We start from the raw sequence: 21,268 nt of genomic DNA, 5'->3' as shown, positions 1-21,268 counted from the left end.
GTTTAAAAAAAATGCAGAATGATATGGATTATTCATTGATTTAAGATAAGAATTTTTATTGTTTGTTGTTTGTCCTAGTAGGTATGATTTTTTATACAACAGTTTTTTGTCAGACTATGAACATGTCACTCAGTTCTCACATTATACCATAACTCAAACCATATCAATTTTTAAAAATATAAATGCTATGATGAAAAAATGCTCCTTTATTTGTCAATTGTTTTCCTATATTTTTCATCCTGAGTTGTGGGACTTTAAATGGCAAAACTTGGAAACTGTCTTTGTGTGTGCTGTTCAAGGTTTCTTTAAATAAACCTTGATCTAATTTCCAAGGAAATGAAAATCATGGTTTTAAACCCAATGAACTATCTATGACATTTGCAAAACCTCAAAAGTCAATAAATAAATTTAGTTTCAAAAGATTAAGTGGGTCAAAGGGTTTTGTTATCATGGGACTGAGAAACAAAAACTAGAATAGAATGATGACAAAATTCATAGAAATCTGAAACGTGCAATTTTTTATACCTCCACTCAAAGAATATATGGTAAATTGGAATTACCTCGTCTGTTTCTCGTTCTGTCCATCCATCTGAATTTTATTACAATTAGTATTTTGTGTCCAATGGATGGATTGATTTTAAACTTGTTACGTGTCTTCATATAGATCGGGCATGTATTGTTCAGCAATTTTGGTTGCTTTCTGATATCAACTTCCTATGCAACTGTGGGTATGCCTAACACGACAAGGTGAGCAACTTCATGTTTTTTTTTCTCGGATTCTGGTGAGCTGAAACCTTGTTTTGATATCGTCAAAATCTTTAAAAGGTTGATGAATTTATGGCCTGCTTCACTAAGTGCAGAATAAACAAGAAAAAGTGACAAATTAATAAGAAACAATTACTTACAAACAGATTAGGACGGGCAATTCCTAAATAATAAATAATTACCAGTATGTTTATTTATTTTTTTGGATTGGGATTATCTTGAATATAAATCAGGTTTAAAATTTAATTCAATGTCATTTTTTGATATTTTTTAGGAGATCAGAATGATAGTAATTGGTCAACTAATGATCTCCACGACAACAAACCTGATGATCTTGAGGGGTCACCAGAAGATGGAGATGACCTTTCAGGTGAGGAGGAGGCTATGGACATGGAACTCACCCCAGAGCAAGTCCCAGGAGTTGATGGTGTGTCAGAAACTAACCCCTATGGTTGTCAGTTCTGCACCAAGGCATTTCAAAAACTCTCCTATCTGAAGGTTCATGAACAGGTATGTTTTGAAGGATAAATGTAAAACATAAACAAACACAAAGCAAAAAAAAAAAAAAAGAAACCAGGTGTGAAAAAATAAGATGGAACCAAATTTGATTCATGCTTTTGTACTGTTTTAAGCCGATGAGGACTTTCAAAATTCTTGTGGCAAAACAAAAATTGTCTAAAGGGAGATAACCCAAAATTACTTTTTGTTTTATTAAAAAGGAAAGGAAAAAGTTTGTTTTTTATAAATTTTTTGTATTATATACCATATATTAATATTTGTAATAACTAATGATAAAGTATTATTTCTTTTTCAGATTCATGATGATAAACTCCCATTTAAGTGTGATATCTGTAAGCGATTGTTCCGCCATAAGAGGAGTCGGGACAGACATGTCAAGATGCACACTGGTGACAAGAAGTACAAGTGTCATCAGTGTCCTTCAGCATTTGCTAGGTGGGTCCCCATCTGTGTACTATTTAGATCTTTTTCATATGGGTAGCAAAATACACAGGTTTTCTTCATATATATAATAGGCTTGATGTCATGCATCCTTACAGCCTGCTGGGTTGATATGGATTGGCTGATATCCATTTTCATCCCTGAAAAAGATCCATAACACATCCCAAATGGTTGATTTCACTTAAATGACATTTAATTATGTCCAGATTATAAATCATCCAGTAAATATTATACATAATTTGATTATTTCTATATCACATGCAATAACACCCACATCATCCATATACCATATAGGCCCTCAATCAAACCCACATCATCCATCTACCATATAGACCCTCAATCAAACCCACTGGTTAAAATGGGTGTCCCAAGAATGTCCTGGCTCTTGAATATAATAAAAACCCATGTGATAATTTATGCTTCAGAGTTCAGTTCCATAAGATGGATTTATGTCAACGAAGAGAAGACATTGGAAATAAATTTTTATATGTAAAAAAAATAGATAAATCCACAAATTTGAAAAAAGGGAGAATCTACATACAAGATTTCATTTGGTTTTGAATGTTTAAAAGGACATTGATTGATGTGTTTATTTTTAAAGCAGGATAGATGAATTTCGAATTCTTACTACATTTCATAAATATCAATTAATTAAGAAAATTTGCAATGTAAAAAAGTTTGTCTTTTATAATATTTTACAGGAGTGACCATTTAAAAAGTCATATGAAAACCCATGATAGTACAAAGTTATACCAGTGCCCTTTATGTAATCGAGGATTTACATCTGCAGCTGCCCTTACAGCTCATCAGGTCACACATAAGCATGAAATGGAAAGTTTACAATCAGTACATTGTGTCAAGTGTGACAAGATCTTCCTATCAACTATTGAACTCCAAAGACACATGATGGATCATCATTGTGAGGGCCCTGCCTCTGATAAAGTGGTGCAGTGTTCGTACTGTGGAGAAATTTGCATGGGAAAGAAAGCTTTGGATCAACACATTGAATCCTGTCATTTGAATACACAAAGGAATCCGTGTCCAGTTTGTCAAAAAAACTTTTTATCTTATGAAGCTCTTTGTAACCATTTAAGTGTCAATCATAGAGACAGCCCAGGTTTCCCTACTGAAGTAAGCCCTGGCAAGTCTAAAGAGATGTTGGTTTGCCCCTACTGTTTCAGCAGTGATTTTGACACCCTTGAATCATTAGAACTGCACATGCAGAGTGTTCACAATGTAAGATCAACAGAAGTCTACACATGTAATTACTGCAATGCCCCCTATCATAACTTATACAGTCTACATGAGCACATGAGGGCAGTTCATCAGAATCAACCATGCATGGATATCAAATACCCATGTACACTTTGCTCTCGTCATTTCTCAAGCATTGAGTCACTTTCAATACACAAGAAGGTTGCTCATTACAAAGACAAAGCAGGTGATAAAGGGTCTAGGACAAATTCTATGAGTTCAGACAAGGAGAAAAATAATAAAGCCAAACCAGATATAAGACTGGACAAGACTTCTGAAAGAGGAGTCCCATCTTTCTTGAAAAAGGAGCCTTTTGAGATGGTTGAGATCAAGGTACCAAGTTACCCTGCCAGCCATCTGAGGACACCAAGTAGCAGCAGTAACCATTCGTTCAGCAGTCAAAATGAACAAAGGCCATCTCCTGGTGCTGCTTTCCTTTCTAGCTCTAGTGACTCAAGGAGGACCCCATCTGACACAATGTCTCGTAGCCCAAGTCATAGTCGATCATTTGATAATCAATTATCAAGGAGCCCAAGTCACAGTAGAACACAGCACCAAGATTCTATCACATGTGATCACTGTAATGCTACATTCTATGACATAAAAAACTTCCAGGCACATGTAAATCTACACATTTCTTCAGCCATGGTGCAGTACACATGTAAGGTGTGTAAACAACAGTTTCCAACAGAGGAGCAGTTAGAGAAACATACATCATCTCATTTCCTCAGCATGGCAACGGAGTATGGATGTACTACATGTATGAAGTTGTTCTCTAAACCTGATGAATTACAGAAACATTTGATGGATATCCACGCTCATCATCTATTTAGGTATGATAACTTCAGGATTGGTAGTGAGGTGGAAGTTAAGGAAGTAGACCTAGGGTAAGGGATACAACTCTTAGAAATCATATGAATGTTTGTATTCAGCATTTGACATCATTTTTATGTATGTATTTAAGTAACTTAGATTGATTTCATTCTGTTTCAAATGAAAGCTTGATAATCTTTGATGAAATTGAATATGATATAAACATATCTCTGATTTCAAGAGTTATGTCCCTTATCCTAGGTCTACCTCCTTAAATACAGAATCAAAACTAGTTGTAGAAATTTTACAAAAGTAATTTCTGAATAGTGTATACTACAAACTTCTTGTTATTTCTTGTTAATAAATGACCATATTTTCCAGGTACTTATTGTTGTAGTTATTGACATGATTGATGTCCTCGGGTATCATTTTCCTTATTTGTCAATCCTGAAAAGAGCAAAAATAGTTAACCATAAAAATTAAGACATTTACAGTAAATTAATAAAAAGAATCGCTCCATCCAATTAAAAAATAGTTGTACAACTCACAATCTATGGGAGATAACTCAAAATTCTTAAGATTTAAAACAAATTTTCTATCTCTTTTATGCAAATAGGATGCTTTTTTTTCATTGGACTATAATATTTTTGAAATTTGAATTTTTATTTCAGATGTTCATTGTGCAAAGAGATCTTTGATTCTAAGGTCAATATCCAAGTCCATTTTGCAATCAAACACAGCAATGAGTGCAAACTGTACAAGTGTACGAAATGTGACTCTGTGTTCAGATCAGAAATGGAATGGGAGGTACATGTCAGAGTTAACCATCTACATGTAGCTAAACCATACAGGTAGGTAGTACCTTTTGTTTGTTAAAATTGTAATTTTAATCCAACACTATGATGAACTGGTATAGACAGGGAAACCTGTCTAAACTGAACCCCTATCAGATTTTTAAAGTAGTTCACTTTAGACAGGTATTTGGTTTAGACAGTGTTTGGTTTAGACAGGTGTTTGGTTTACCAAGGTACAAAATACATTTAACCTGATAGAGAGGGACTTTTGAAAGTGTCTAGTTTAGACAGGTTTTTGGGGGTTCATATGTGTTTGGTTTAGACAGGTTTTGTGGGGTTCATGTGCTTGGTGTAGACATGTTTTGAAAATGACAGGGCTTTGAGTAGAAAGGTTTTTTATGTTTGGGGTTTGGTTTAAACAGGTTTGTGGATTTCTCAGGGTTTGGTTTAGACAGGACTTCATTCTATATTGATTCTCCTTTACTAATGAGTTGTTTCAGATATCTCAGGACTTGAGATAGTAAAAATTTAGATTTTCATAATGTGATTTTAAGTAAGCTTAAAAAAAAATATGCACTATTCAGTATTAAAAAAAATCATGCATATAAGTATGTTTGATGCTGAAAAAAAACTATATACAATACTTTTTTATATCCACATTATGATGGATTCACTCACATGAAACAATTTTTAAAAACCTTCTGTGCCCATTTTATATTTTCTATGGATTTTTAAAGAGGGCAATTTTTAAAATACATGTAATATAATCATTATATATGTTTTTTTTAGGTGCCTTTTCTGTAAGGAAAGTTTCACAACTGAAATGGATCTACAATGTCACCTGACCACCCATAACAAACTCTATCCTTGTCCAATGTGTGACCAGTCATTCCATGTTGAATATCTCCTTGACCTTCACATGCAGAATGCACATAGCAACCAAAGTGACAAACAGTTATCTCCCCTAAAGATTAAAGAGGAGCCAACAGTAGCCCCACAAGAAAGACAAGAGCTAACTCCAGTTCCCCAATTTTCTCCAAGTTCAGCTCCTGGAATTTGGAAAAACACAGAGATGCTTCATACTTGTAATATTTGTGACATGAAATTTGCCCAGCAGTCATTTTTATTAAAGCATAAAGCAATTGATCATGGATTATCAAACAAAAGACGCTGTATGAGCCCTGCGGCAAGTAGCGATGATTCTGTATCAAATCCTAAGCAGGAACCAATAGAAATTACCATGGGGATAACATCTTCCTCAATGTCACTTCCTGTTGTAGTAATGAGTGACAAATTTAATATGGCATGTAAATATTGCAGTCAAACATTTAAAAATAGAAGTGACCTTGAAAAACATACAAAAATTCACATGAACAATGGAAACCTGAAATGCAACATTTGCGATGAGGTTTTTGAAACAAATGGTATATTAGCTGAGCATAAATTAACACACTGCAAAATTCAACAGGGAAATGAGTGTGTTCTTTGTAAAATACCCTTAGCAACAGAAGATCAATTTTATTTACATTCACAAGAACATGGGTTCCAAAGTTCATACATGCAGTGTATAATTTGCAGGCAGACATTGGTTACCATGACAGAACTGCAAATGCATGGCAACCATCATTTTCAAACTAGACCCACTAAACATTCTTGCTGTGTTTGTGTCAAGGCTTTTGATTCATTAGAAAACCTTATACCAAGTATTTACAGTAATGGAAAACAATTTTATGTTTGTAAAAACTGTTACCTTGGTGACAGACTAAATTTTTCTTGCAATGAATGTATTTCTCAATTTCCATCCCAAGAGGAACTGAACCGACATTTAAAAACACATAACCAAAGATACCAGTGTATAAAATGTCATGAATCGTTCAATAGTGAAGAGGAAATTCAGGCACATGTGACCCAGCATCTTATCAACGAGGGTAACATACAGGAGTGTAAACTTTGTAACAAGTCATTTGATTCACCAGCTAAACTACAATGTCATCTGATTGAACACACATACCAGAATTCAGAATACGCTTGTATCGTCTGCTTGAAAGTTTTCAAAAATGCTTCTGAAATACAGACCCACTCTTTTGAACATGATCCAGATGCTAGACTGTACCACTGTTCAGAATGCAACAAGAAATTCTTTTTCAGTGCGGAACTTGAAAACCATGTATTTCAACACAAGGCCAAAAGTTTAAATTCTTCAAACACATCCAATGCCGTGTCAAAATCACCCAACATCAATCATAAGACAACAAGCTTTGCTTGTGACAAATGTGACAAGGAATTTACCAATCCGACAAATTTGAACAATCACAAGAAAATTCATGAGAAGCGGGATCAGAATTACAAATGTTCCCTATGTACTGAATCATTTGACTCTATGGCATGGTTACAACAACACTTTTTCTCATGTCATTCCAATGAGGATTTGAATAAAGAGAAGCCAATATATAAATGTTCAGAATGTGATGAAGAGTTTGCTTGCGAGAGTAGTCTTCAAGGGCACATGAGGATACACAAACCAGGTAAGATAATTTAAAGATATACTATTTGTTACAGGAGTGTAGAGGACACTTCCTGTAAAGTAGCCAAAAATAAATTTATATGGAAGCAACACATTGTAGAAAAAGGAGGAGAGTTACATTATGATAAAGCTCTGAAGGAGGAATACATGTGGAAATATAATGAGAATGGATATGATATATTTGTCAAAAAGTCAACAACCCCACCAGGATGAAAAATGTCGGCTCACTGCAACCCATGGGTCTTTGATGAACGATGAGAAAACGCTCACACCTCAGGTTGTAACTGGCTGAAAAAACAACATTTTACACTGTTACAGCGAAGTAGTTGCTCTACTTGTATAGACCTCAGCAACATAAAAGTAAACTGTAAGTGAAAACGAACAGAAAGTACAAAGAATGCTTCTAATGAGATGTGAACTTTGTAAACACATTTTGGACAGACATTTCTTAGATAAATATGTACATTTAAACATTGTTCATCTTGAAAAAGATGGAAATAGGAAAAACCTTAACTGTTGCCGGAGCTAATAGAAAAGTCCAGTACAATGAAATAATCTTATAGATCAATTTATGCTAAGGCTTTTAAAACAGTCATGAAATTTAAAATGAAATTAAAATGCACAGGGATAAGATTAACTAATTTCTGTCATGATAAATTATTATTTCAGGATCAAAGTTTCCCTGCCCTGTATGTCAGAAGGTGTTTGCCTTAGCCAGAAACCTTAACATTCACATGAGATCCCATAGTGGGGACAAACCTTATGAATGTCCAGTATGCCATAAAGCTTTTGCCAGTAAGTATGATGTCTCCTTTTTGAAGGGGCATAGATCTCTGCTTTCTTTCCTGCACATATACAGTTTGTATGTATGATGTCTCCTTTTTGAAGGGGCATAGATCTCTGCTTCCTTTCCTACACATATACAGTTTGTAAGTATGATGTCTCCTTTTTGAAGGGGCATAGATCTCTACTTTCTTTCTTGCACATATACAGTTTGTAAGTATGATGTCTCCTTTTTGAAGGGGCATAGATCTCTGCTTCCTTTCTTGCACATACACAGTTTGTATGTATGATGTCTCCTTTTTGAAGGGGCATAGATCTCTGCTTCCTTTCCTGCACATATACAGTTTGTAAGTATGATGTCTCCTTTTTGAAGGGGCATAGATCTCTGCTTCCTTTCTTGCACATACACAGTTTGTATGTATGATGTCTCCTTTTTGAAGGGGCATAGATCTCTGCTTCCTTTTCTGCACATATACAGTTAGTATGTATAATATCTCCTTTTTGAAGGGGCATAGATCTCTGCTTTCTTTCCTGTACATATATCGTTTTTATTATTGAATGGTGACAGTGAGACCTTTTACAGATTTATGTTATTTCAATAATAAAAAAAAGTATGGGTACCCAGCGGTTTAAAGATTTATAGATATTGTAATAGTTTACAGTACATTCTATACTATTATCATCTTTTGAAAGCAATACGATTTGACATTTTTGACAAAGTAATTCTCTGTTTTGATAAATAATTAGTATTTTATGTTATGAGAATGATATCCTTTTATACGGTTGTAATTTGGTACATGTTTCTTTTTTGTGCATTGTTTTAGGCCAGGGATAAGACTCTTCGACAACATTTAACTCTCAAGAAAATTTGCAAAAATTGCATGTGACTTTAAATGGTTCATTTGCAACTACATGTAATTTTTTAAATTTTATTTTTTTTTACTTTAAGCGATAATAAAAAAAATTCCTAGATTTTCATCCCCACTCAACCAGCCAAATCCGACAACAGCTCTAGACACTGAATACCAAAAGAAATTAACAGTAACTGTAGGAAAAATATTTTTTTTAAAATTGGTTACTGCTGAAATTTTTCAGAAAAATTAGATGAGAATCTAGGAATTTTTTTACTATGCCCTTATCATAACTTTTTTAAAAAATTGCAGGAAAAGAGAACAGGAAAGCCCATATGAGAGCCCATGGTGGAGTAAAACCTTATGTGTGCCCCATGTGTGCCAAATCATTTACCAGGAAGTCACATGTCAAAGAACATATGAGATCACATTTCATAAAGGTCAGTTATCTTTTGTTAAAAATGCATAACACTTTGTTTTTAAATCATAGTTCAATATTTTGAACTGTAAGATAACTGATTGGATTGTCCTAGATATTGAACAATGGAAACATAAGTCAGATCTTTTGGTATAATAACATGTGGAGATGAAAATTGAAAGAAATGACAAGGCAAAAAAAAAACCAAACAAACAAAATAACATTGATCAACGTAATCAAGTTTTATTTAGATTTGGACTTATAACTTCTCCACTATATATCGGTAGATCCAGTTTTTGTGACCATGACAACTGGTTTGCTTATGTCGGAACATAATGCTTTCCTTCAGTCTGTAGTTTTTGTCTATTACATGTATGGAGTCAGCCCAACTGCATGAAATATCAGCAAAATGAATTTTTCTTTAAAATATATACATTTGTATGAAAAATATCCATAAAAGAGAGAAACTTGATTAATTAGTGAAAATCTCAATAGATTCAGGTCAAGGGGTTGTTGTCTGTACGATATTTTTCTTAAATTTAATCATTTGATAAATTTTTAAACAGGAAAGTAAATCTAATGGTGAAAAGCAAGATTCAAACACATCATCAGCAGAGTTGCCTACCTTTGATGATGGCATTGTGGTGGAGCCACTGTCACCAATGGAAGGTGATGAGGACTTGCTTAGTGGAACAAGTGAGGAAAGTCTTGACAATGATGAATTCTCAACTGTTGAAGATATAAACAATGAGAATATTGCCTTTGTAGAAGACTCAGAAATTAACAGCAATGTCAAAATTGAAGCTGTGTAATGAAAATAAGTAAATAGTGATAATTCTCGTTGTTAAACAAAATTGGAGGTTTTGTAAACTTAGTCTTGTGCAGAATAATATTATTAAATTTAATTTCCAAAGGAAGATTTCTGATTGAAAACAAAATTGTTTGTGTTTTATCTAATAGACAATTTTTTGCCATGTATCAGTGATGTCATCTATGATATTTTTGTGGTTTTTACGCTAATATTAAACTACAAGGAATGTCTCTGAAATATGTGGGTTATTTTCAAATGTGTATCCCATAATGGAGGTTATTTATTCATGTAGAGAATTTTTTTCAATTATTCATTTAAGTATTTGATAAAAGTTTAGAAGAAAATAATCTATCCAACAAAGTATATTTCCTTTTCTTGAAATTTATACAATGTAATAGTTATTTTTTTCTATATTTGTCTGTTGTTTAAGTGTAAAATCAAGTTCTGAAGAACATGTATGTGAATTTTATCATTAAGTAAAAGGTGATTTTTTTCTCGCTTCCCAATGCATTTTTTATGCCATAATTAACTTTTTTCATCAATCTCCCTTGCCAAAAAAAGGGGTGCACTGTATACAGAAATGTGCAGAATACAGTAAAGAATATGGTAGTACTTGATTGGTAATGGTATACTTTTGCACAGACTGCCTGATTCTTTTATGGAGTTGTACTTTTTGACTTGTTGACTTGTACTATTGAATATTTTGAAAGTGCTGATTATAGATGTTGCCAATGTAAATGAATTGATTTATTGATGAAAGTTTGTTTCAACAATACTTCTGTTTTCCCCTGAAAAGTTGAGTTAAGGTCAGTGGTGTAAAAATAATTGTCCTTTGTTATTAAGAGTAGGCGTTTTGTATTGAAAAGAAATGGCACAAAGTGCTTTCTTGTGTTTTTTTTTTTCTATTAAGATTTTTTAACATAAAATACATGACACGAAAATACAAGTTTCATCTGGTCCTGTAAGGTATAAGAAGGCTAACAGAAGTGATCTCTAAATGTGGTATTTATGTTAAGAGTTATATTCTATTAGAGATTTTTTTTTTAGTTTTTGAAAACTTAAGTTTCTGGTAATCTTTTATGCTGCCCAGTTGTTTTATAAAACTTGAGTGCAACACATAGGAATTAAGTCTGTAATTTTTTTTTTTTAAAGGAAATAAATCATTATTAAAAATAATTCAAAATCTATGTTTAATGAGGTTCTACTTGTGAAGGGAAAAAACTCTTCAAAATGGAACTAAACATAGGGAAAGCTATGTATTAAAATTATTTTTAAAAAGTGAAGGCTTTAATGTTTTGATATTTTGTAAAACCAGTATGAATTACTGGGATACATGTATCGTTTGTTATTCAGTATTTAAATTGTTTGTATTTTTTATTATTTTGTGATTTTAAGAAGTTAAATGTAATCAATTTTAAGACAGGTTTTACTGTTTTGTATTAGACATTATCCTACATTCCTTCTAAGGAGGGAGACCTAGGGTAAGGGACATAACACTGGAAATCAGTAATATGTTTGTATCTTACAATTTCACCAAAGCCTTTAAAGCTTTCCTTTGAAACAGTATGAAATCAGTCCAAGTTACTTTGATGCTTACATGAGATTGATGTAAATGGTGAATACAAACGTTTCAATGATTTGTAAGAGGTACGTCCCTTATCCCAGACCTACCCTCTTCAGTGGTATTTGTTTCAAGTGCAAGTTCACCTCTATGTAAAGATCATGCAAATACATTTTTTTATCAACTTATTAATCAGTCTAAAATCTTTCAGAAAGTAACATTTATAGTAAAATATTAGAAAAAATTTGCATCTTAGGTGGGAAAAGTAGTGAATTAGCAAAAACAGTTAAAAATATAATAGTCTTGTTTCCTGCTACCAGCAATAAAAAATGGGGTAGGTGTAGGCAGGGAAGAAAGTTGACAAAACAATATATGAACTTCCACCTTCTGCATGATCTTTAGGTAAACCTGTACTTTGTAATGTACTAATTATTTTCTAGCTTGATTCTACTAGGTGTCTAGCAAGCTAATGTTTATTTATTTGATTTGAAATTTAAAAAAAACTATATGCTGCAGTTGGAAGCCAGTATTGTGAAAAAATGAGATTCTCCTTTATTTTTTTCTATAAAATGTAGAATGTGTATTTTATGTACTATATTGTTAAAGTGCTTATTGTTATTTATGAATAAAGAGGTTGATACCACAAGATTTGATTGGATTATCTCCCCTTTTAAATGATTAAAATAACGTAAAATCCCTTAGTGAACATATTAGTGATACAGCTTTATGTTTGGTTACATTGTAGTATTTTTACTGTTGTCTTCATTATGTAATCTTCCTCAGTGAAGAAACTAATGGTAAATTAAGAAAAATGTGCATAATAAATGTTTTTGTTTGTAAATAGACAGAAATCTTCAACAGCCATATCTCTGAAAAAAATCATGTTTAATGACCCGTCCCTGCGAGACCCAAAAGGGTAGTCAAGGACGTTAAAACCCTCACTCACTGTTTAATGCCATGTTCTGAAACCTTTCATTGACAGTTTCTATGTGCTTATATGTTTAATAATTATTATGTTAATAAAATGGTTTCACTGACGTCAGTGGTAATTGCATTTTTTGTTATTTGAAGATTTTGAAGACCAAGAGTTACTGACAAGGCAAATAAATCATGGACAAAAACAATGAATAGGAACAGAAAGAAAACAAACCGAAATGTACAATGAAAAAATCAACATGGAGAAGGTGCGTCCGAGAAGTAAGCGTCCTTTGTTTTTCTTAAAGTGAGTAAGAAAATACAAGCTGTGTTGTTTATGTCATGTCATATCCACTGCAAAAAGATAGAGCGATGATAGAAAATTAAGCGATACCCCACGACGTAATGGTGATAAAAAAGGTTGGCAAAATGTTAAAAATGGCCCTGGTTCAAAAACTACAATTTGAATTTGCTGAAAATTGAACAAAACCTGTATTTTATGGTGCAATGTTTAAAAAATCATTGATCCGTTCTCAAGTTATCATATGGAAACCGTCGGGGTACGGGCAGAGAGACGGACGGACATCCAGCTTTTCGGAGACACGGGAGGACATAACAAAATTTTCACGTAGTGTGTAAAATTGACATCTGACAAAATCTGCCCTTGTGCATGGTGGATATAGACATGGCACTTCGGTCAACGACTTCAAAATTAGATGCGTACGGCGTCAGACAGACCTTGTCAGTCAAAGGCTTTTCAAAGATTGGCAACAAAAACATGCAGACATAAACCTTCCATGTCGACCAAGACCCATAGACAGGTCTATACTGAGACATAATGCGCAAAAAGGCCTAGAGTAGAACAGTTTCAAATTGCCGATTATGAAACCGTGTTCCATATCAATGAATGAACTCAGTGAGGAAATATGACGAAGTTAATAAGATTTCTACGCGTAGCCATATGTCCCCGTCGCTGAGGAAATTCAAATGCTTGATAGTCGTAATGTGCAGACCACTTTCCCTCTCGAGGCTAGGTGGAGGTTTGGACTTTTTGTTGAGTAAGAAATATAATTTTACGCAAGCAATTACCGGTTCTCGTTTTAGTCAGCAGTAGCCTTCTTGAAAATCTACGTTGTTAAATTCAAGCAGTAACTTTTCATGTCACGATCCGGTAAATATGATGGACTTGTTTAAAAAAGTTTAGAAGTCCATTCCAATTTGAGACCCTATTCATATTCTTGGCAGTATCATTTGTTCATTTATGTAGGAGCTCGGACAAGCTGCTTTATAAATAGTGATAAAAGACAGGGACTATATAACGCTCACAGTAACTTATAAAGTCCCTGGTCAAAATATTACTCAGGGGATCCTAACATTTTATAAAAAGGGGTCCGATCCAATTATTTATATATACAGGCTATCATTTGATCACTACTGTGTTGTCCTTGCTCCTCGAGTGCCTTTAATTGGTCAAATAAACTTGTATTTCTTATATTCCTTGTCCATACTTTGTCCAAAATTTTCCAACAAAGGGGATCGGGATCCAACCCCGAGGACGAGCCACCGATATTTATTGCAATTTCATTGAAGAAAAAAATATTTATTTAGTCCCCTCTTTAAGTAAGCGGATTACAAATTAGGGTCTATTCCAGTTCGGACTAGTGTGGACTAACTATAATCCCCAAGGGTTAGATCGAACCATAATGTCTTATGGGATCGTATGATTATCACATTTTATTCACATGTTCTGAATGATAAAAAGAAAACTACAAAATACATGTTATCGTGTTTAAATTTCCATTGTTAAGAGCTTAATCAATCAACCGAAATCGGCGAGGCAAAAAATAAACACCTTCCCACCGAATACGTCACACAGGTTGAATATTCATTGAAGATCGCGATAGACACCTGAATACCCAACACCTGTGTCAAAAGGTAAGCACACGCTTTTATTTTAACCAATTTCCAAGTTGTCTATGATAATTAATTAACTAATTAGAATGTGTATAAACAACACTTTTCAATATATTTATTTCTGGTTTCGCGTTGAAATCGCCGAAAATGAAATATTGCATGTTAAAAGATTCTACATTTTGCCGTCAGTATTTTGTCGCATGACGACATTTTTCAGAAAAAAAAGGTGATTCATCATTTTTTCCTGGTCATTAAACAAGATTTTACATTTTCACACGTTATTGTCAAGAATTATTAGGGACATAAACTGGAATGATGACTTATCACTGTACTTTTACATTTTTTAATGTTTACAAAACTCAAGTGCAAAACTTTAAAAAGAGATAACAAAGAGGTTACAGAAATTTGTTCTGAAGGGGTATTTTGAAATGCTCTAAAACATGCGTCTACTTGTGAGTTGCATATGTATTTATTTAAACGTTATCACTATAATAGTACAAAATTGCATCATCTTCATCCTGGTGAGAGAAGCAATCAAGTGACAACTGCAATTGCACTTAGAGCTCATTATGTTACTCTGTTAATTTGTAAAATTTATCTGACCCTAAATAAATATTGTTTTACTTAGTCACTGAAGTTTTCCATAGAAAATTGTTTATGTACGCATTGTCCTGAATGACAACGGAAGGAGTGTTTAACTTAATTGAGGTCGTTTAGGAAGTGGTAATATTGGGTCTTTAATGGAACTACCGAAAATATTTGTAATATTTTAGCTAGCTTACAAACCAAGATTTCGTTTATACATGTACCAAGAACCAGTGTCACCATTATTTATTTAGTGAACCAATTCATTATTTACCTTCTATTTAGTCCATATCACTTTGTTTTTCCTGTCAATATAACAACTATTTATGTAAGTTCATTCGGTATCATGTTTGTACCCTTAGGTCTTTATCTTACAATCTAGTAACATGGAAAATGTTTGATAAGGGGTATAATAAATTTTCATTCATATCAACAAGGTATATATTCAGGTTCGCGGGACTATGTAAACACATCGACTTCCAAAATCTTAATCTTCTTAAGGTTTATTTCTGTTATCGTGGATTGTATTCTGACATGGAATAAGCCGTTTTCAATAAGACGCTTTTGTTTAAATATTTTTAGGATAAAGTTATTAATCATTTACTTATTTGCTCTTTAAAGTCATGTGTTATGCACAAGTTTGTATTAATATTCCAATAATATTTTGGCTTAATCTATTACATATTTTTTTACATGTTTCTTGTTTTTGTTTGTTTGTTTGTCCTTTTCGGTCGTAATTTTAGATATGACGTAATCCGCTTTGTTGTTGGTTTGTTTTTGTCCGTCTGTTAGTATGTTTTTAACTGATAATTAAGCCAGCACTTGCAGACTGACTTTGTTGATAATAGTATCTTCGACCATGTCTCTATTGTATTCTATTGTCTGTATGTCTGCTCGTACATTCACTTCCTATCTTAAAAGTTCTGTATTTGAAAAGAGTTAACATCACATGATTTCAGTACAATGTTTAGATATACAGCAAATGTACTTACTTCACATTTAAATTATGTGGTTTCACTCTGCAAAAATGTGTAGACAAGATTATGTCTTTGTACCAAAACAATTGTGTTTGTTTGTTTCATCCATGTTCTGTTCCGAGTTTTTATTTACTAGATTTTGGCAAAAGAAAAAGCTGTTTTTCTAGCTTCCTTTTAATTTCAAATTTAACGCTTTATTAGAGGAGGATCCAGAAATTCATAAAGAGAGTTCCGATCCAGAAACTATATGAAGGGGTTCCAGTCTATCATTTGTTCATTTTTGCATAAATGGGGCACAAAATTACCCCTTTTTCAACAAAAGTTGATGGGAGGGGTTCCAACCCCGGACCCTTTGATCTGCCACTGTCTTTACTACTTTTTGCACTAGAACATAAGAGACCGTCAATTTTTCTACACGGTATTCCTTGCGTCTTTTCAACCACACCTCACTGTAATTATAAACCATCTTTACAGAAGATATTTCGGTTTTTGAATATTTTTGGTACTTCAAATATCAAGTTTCGTGTATTTAATTTCTTCATCATAAGCCAAGGGTTAAACACAAACTGATATATGTTTACTTAACATTTGAAAAGAAAACGAGTATCCGGATCGTCTATCCCCTGTACATTCAAACGGAAATACTTACATCTTTACAAAAAAACATTTCTGAAGAAAATCACAGTGACTCCGATCTTCAATGCATGTTTGAGATGTGGTAATCTACCTGTAAACATCATTTGTTATTAGATTAGCAAAATCTCTTGCGATGTTATTCAATTTTTCGAAAACACTTTTTCTCATCCATTTGTCTTTTATATTATTCTAGTTATCAATCGTTGTTGCATTTAATTCTATTCGAATAGTGTATACCATATAATTCGCATCTCAATTCCCCGCAGTTCTTATGGTTTGTTGCATACATTTCTTTCTCCTGTAAGTTTTTACCCGCACGTGATCTAACTCTCAGTTTGTCTCACTCGAATTCTTCATATACAGTATGTGTACGCTTGTTCTCGCAGTTTAACCAACGCGAATGTACCCTTGTCTTTATGCGTACTCTTGTTCTCGCAGTTTCTCCCATGCGTATATACCCTTGTCTTTATGCGTACTCTTGTTTTCGCAGTTTCTGCCACTCGTATATACCCTTGTCTTTATGCGTACTCTTGTTCTCACAGTTTCTCGCATGCGTATATTCAATTGTCTCTATGCGTACTCTTGTTCTCACAGTTTCTCCCATGCGTATATTCCCTTGTCTTCATGCGTACTCCTGTTCTCACATTTTCCGTTCTTATGGTTTGTCAATTTTGTCTATTGCATATGGTATTTACACAGTGGATGCATGGTGCACATTTTTACTTCAATGTTTTGTTACAAGTAGCAGGAAACGGTTTGTTTGTTTGTTTGTTTGTTGGGGTTTAACGTCCGAGCAGCAATATTTCAGCTATATTCAGACGATGAACATGAAATTGAGGATAAAATAAACATGAAATGAAAAATGGATGGGACACAAGGACAATGGGGTCGACAAATTTTGATTGCCACTGGAAATGGGGAGAGGTGGGTAGGGTCGGGCAATTTAGCCTCCTGTGGCGGAGCCCTATGGTTCCTACTCCGGGAGAATACCACAGTAGGGTTCTTTAACGTGCGAGGAACGCGGCATCTTTCCCAACACGGTGCACCACTATGGTTTTAGCCTGACAACCCCAGCATGTAACACGCCAGGGGTACCCCATTCGACCATCTGGGGCACACATCCCAGTTGCTCTGTGGGCAGAGCGCCCTAGCCCCGGCTAGGGTTCTGAGCACTATTTAGTCGCCTTTTACGCGCTGCTGCAGGCCTATTCTTTTAAAACCCGGACCTGCACGGGGCTGCAGGAAACGGATTTTTATACTTTAAGTGTTTAATTAATTTCAATTTCTGTCCTTATGTGTGTATGCTTTTTGTTTTTGTATGTTTATTAATGACATGGTTTCTTTTTATCACCAGAATGAAACTACAGATATTTATTAGTTTGACCGTAGTGGCTATAATTACTGCAAAGAAACATGGTCACCATAAAAGGAAACTCAGTAAGTATTTAAGAATGAAGTATTGCTTCTGAAAGTACGATAAATTAAAGTGGGAAATTTTGGGTATTACTGCATGTTACTTCAAAATATCAGTGCTGGTTAAATGAAATGATGCATGAAGTAAGAAAGAAATGTCGATTATTTAATCGAGATATCATAAGGATAACAACAAAATGACCGAACACTAATCCGATCCATAATCAAGTCAAGTCCAGAATAAATCTGGCAAAATAGATATTACACCACCAGAGCAGCTGCTGTACAAGGAACAACTTTAGCTAAAATGTATGAAATCCCTCAAAATAAACTTTTCCTGTTTGGACTGTTCATGATCTTTACATACGAACCCTATACACCACCTTTATTCTAGATGCGTTGAGGTACACAAGCATGCAATTGATGTCATTGTCTCCGACTGCGTTGACACTCCAATCTCATCGCGGAAACAATACGATTGATCAGACGTTCTCGTTCTGACATGCATGAAATATCTATCATTGGACATCAAATCATATTCATTCAATCAATCAATCAATCCTAAAATATACAAGCTTGGCATTTTTTACAGAATGTCGATATGAGCGCGGAGACTGGGGAGAGTGTGACCTAACAACAAACACAGCCTCGATGACATTGACGGTTAAAGAGGGATCACCTTCTGATTGTGTTCCGGCCCAGACCAAGTCAATCCCATGTGAACACTTAGAACAAATCAAGGCATGGAAAGCAAAGAAAGAAGAGAGGAGAAATAAGATGGGTCATCATAAGCAGGAGAAAAATCGCTGGAAGAAGCACAAGAAGGCTCTTAAGGAAAAATATGGACGTAGGTATTAATAACAAATGGGCCATTATCAAGTATCCGGAAATGCTTACTTGGAAGATAATCTTTATCAGAAAGCATTTTCCCAAATTGAAAATGGATCAGTTGAGGTTAAAAATGTTCTGACAAAGTAATACGTACTTTGGGCTAAAGGTCCTCGAAGGTGTTTAATGCTAATGCGTCAATCAACTCTTCTTGAGTACAAGCCTGCCAGGTCGCCGTGGTATACGAATAGTAACCAAACTAAATGTTAAGATATGGCTTTTTTACAGCTTTCATGCCGTTCTTTTTCTTTTTTGTTTCAGTGGGTTGCAAGTATGATGTCACCGTTACAGAATGCGACAAGGAAACCAACCTCGTGACAAAGCACTACAAGGTAACCTCGGGAGACGCTGCCGCTTGCCATTCGGAATCTATCTCTTACTCTTGTGATCTACACGAGAAACTTATGCGCTGGAAAGAAAAACGCCAGATGAAGAGAAAGAATAAAAACCACAAGAGGAAACAATGGAAAAGAAACCACAAAGAATCATGGAAAAACCACAAAAGAAGCAGGAAAATACGTATCATGAAGAATTAAAAGTACTAAAAATTTATTAAAGCAGATCAAACTAATTTTACAAGACCCGCTGTGTGATTTCTTTACTGAAATTTTATACGTATTGTGACTCTTATATGCTTTTTAACATTTTATCGTGCTTGCAAGATTTTAAATCGTTTTTATCCTCGCCTGTCATTAAAATTGCGTTTAAATTGCCGCATAAAAAGTTCTCCCCATTCATTAAAAAAAATTATACTAATTCAAATGACAAAATGTTGTGTATTGTCAATTGTATATGTAACATGTAGTTGTATGTTAAAATCTGTATTTAATGTGTATGCCTACTCCTTTTTGAATAAAAGACAGACCAATAATTGTCTAACCACATGTACTCTTTTACTTTACTGTAATTGTTGAACGATCTGTCTTTAAAAGCGTTTTCCTCTAAATGTACTAAAGGACGCTCCGATCAAAATTCTTCAGGCCAAATCGTAAATACCACTCTGAAGTATAAGAATGGAACCAGTTACAAAACTTAAAAAAATACTATACAAACCGAACAAAAAAAACAATATGTTCCCCACTTCGTGTTGGGAAAATAGTCATATGCTTTTAAGTGTACATTTGTTTAATGATGTTTCAAATGTAGTTTTATAACTTCTGCTTAATTCAATTGTACAACATTAGAGGTACTTTGAAGTGGACGCGTACTTCGGTGGGATGGCTAGGAGACGCGTACTTCGGTGGGATGGCTAGGAGACTGTTGGTAACCCTTCTTGGGTCTAGGGTTAATATCATTTGTAAATTGATGACTATTTTGACAGACAACCTTGCTTTGTTTGTAAAAGTTTCAGGTTTGCTGTAATTGTAGAAAAAGTAACAAAAATGAACTGAAAAGCTTGTAATTTGTGGTTCACGATCGATAACGTGCTCCATTCATGGTAAAGTTGTATTAAATACTTGACTAATATTATCGAGCTGTCCGCATTCATTTCTCTCGCTTGACAGTGTGACTGGGGTGACACTGGTTACCTTGTTTAACAAAGATTTTAATGTACATTTCATTTTCTCTGTCTGTCTGATTGATTGGTTTATTACATCGACGGACGCCCACCTCGGTAAAATAACTTTAGTTTTTTCTTTGAAGATTATTCATATGAAGATAGAATCTTAGAGGATTCTACTTAAAAAGAACAAAACAACGCACTTTTCATTTATTGGCTGATTGGTTTACTGTAATAGTAAACGTCAATCGGAATGTATTTTTGGGGTATTCTAGGCTTTCTTTTGGATATTAACAATTAGTTGACACTCTTGTGCACTTAATCAACATCCTGAACTGGTTGAACGTACTCTAGCCCAACTCATTCACTTCATTGCAATCGAAACTCTTACGCATGACACTAGCTTTAATCCGAAAGAAGCTGTAACTCACAATAGCATTGTGACCTACGTGACTCGACCGGTAATCGAACCGACAAACTATTTGCAGGCGATTGCTTACTGCTGAGTGGCAAGATATGTACCCGATCAAAATGTTTTAAACAGGTGTACAAGTACTGTATTTTATATTGCTTTTGACACACAATTTCCAATGAAAATCAACAGTTTTTATTGACCACAAACACACGCACACAAAATAATTTCGATTACTAACAAAAAAGAGTAGATTGGTCTGTTCGGAAGCGACTCAATGGACTAGCGGTATTTCGCTTTAAGAGTGGAAGATTGCGGCACCATACCGGCGTAATGCTGCAATAATGTAACTCATGTGACATTCGGCTTCAAAAATGACGTATAAGAGCAGTTACGGAATCCGAGATTTGATAAAAACCGCGAAACATCAAAGTTAAAGTTTCTGCAACCAAAATATATTTTGAGTTTTACAGTTGATCGTATTATAACTTCA

General features: G+C 34.2%; 2 protein-coding genes and 1 long non-coding RNA gene across 6 annotated transcripts in view; 2 read left to right on the top strand and 1 right to left on the bottom strand.

The window, feature by feature from the left end:
• Positions 1-12,572, top strand: part of LOC148617917 (zinc finger protein 423-like) — a 35,694-nt gene extending 23,122 nt beyond the window's left edge. For 2 of the 3 annotated variants that reach the window (XM_088585572.1, XM_088585575.1), the window contains 8 exons: positions 1,040-1,275; positions 1,580-1,719; positions 2,427-3,812; positions 4,464-4,643; positions 5,376-7,111; positions 7,780-7,905; positions 9,057-9,184; positions 9,729-12,572. In XM_088585572.1, coding sequence (XP_088441698.1) covers positions 1,040-1,275; positions 1,580-1,719; positions 2,427-3,812; positions 4,464-4,643; positions 5,376-7,111; positions 7,780-7,905; positions 9,057-9,184; positions 9,729-9,974 — 4,178 coding nt within the window. In that variant the 3' untranslated portion in view covers positions 9,975-12,572. The remainder of the gene's footprint in view (positions 1-1,039; positions 1,276-1,579; positions 1,720-2,426; positions 3,813-4,463; positions 4,644-5,375; positions 7,112-7,779; positions 7,906-9,056; positions 9,185-9,728) is intronic. The other variant, XM_088585573.1, reaches the window with a different exon arrangement.
• LOC148617916 (uncharacterized) lies at positions 1,719-15,044 on the bottom strand. Of its 2 annotated transcripts, none has more exons than XR_015922564.1 (3): positions 14,988-15,044; positions 4,134-4,239; positions 1,719-1,865 (listed from the first exon to the last, which is right to left on the bottom strand). It is a non-coding gene; the product is annotated as an uncharacterized LOC148617916 (long non-coding RNA). The 2 variants fall into 2 exon arrangements; XR_015922565.1 differs by lacking the exon at positions 14,988-15,044 and adding an exon at positions 9,788-9,983.
• LOC148617915 (uncharacterized) lies at positions 14,227-19,746 on the top strand. The gene is made up of 4 exons (XM_088585576.1): positions 14,227-14,384; positions 17,916-17,998; positions 18,567-18,821; positions 19,124-19,746. Exons 2-4 carry the CDS (start codon positions 17,917-17,919, stop codon positions 19,396-19,398), a joined length of 612 nt encoding a protein of 203 aa, XP_088441702.1. The 5' UTR covers positions 14,227-14,384; position 17,916; the 3' UTR covers positions 19,399-19,746.
• Positions 19,747-21,268: the final 1,522 nt, after the last annotated feature.

This window comes from Perna viridis, chromosome 5 (genome assembly GCF_037379345.1).
Source record: "Perna viridis isolate PV_CMFRI_1.1 ecotype Kerala chromosome 5, ASM3737934v1, whole genome shotgun sequence".
Taxonomy (NCBI): Eukaryota; Metazoa; Mollusca; class Bivalvia; order Mytilida; family Mytilidae; genus Perna; species Perna viridis.
The sequence above is the reverse complement of the archived record's forward strand: the minus strand, read 5'-3'. Positions and strand labels throughout refer to the sequence as shown.

Coding starts and splice junctions, on each gene's coding strand:
- LOC148617915 (XM_088585576.1), top strand. CDS start 17,917: ATGAAACTACAGATATTTATTAGTTTGACCGTAGTGGCTATAATTACT. Junction 17,999..18,566: donor TCACCATAAAAGGAAACTCA/GTAAGTATTTAA, acceptor CATTTTTTACAG/AATGTCGATATGAGCGCGGA. Junction 18,822..19,123: donor TCTTAAGGAAAAATATGGAC/GTAGGTATTAAT, acceptor TTTTTGTTTCAG/TGGGTTGCAAGTATGATGTC.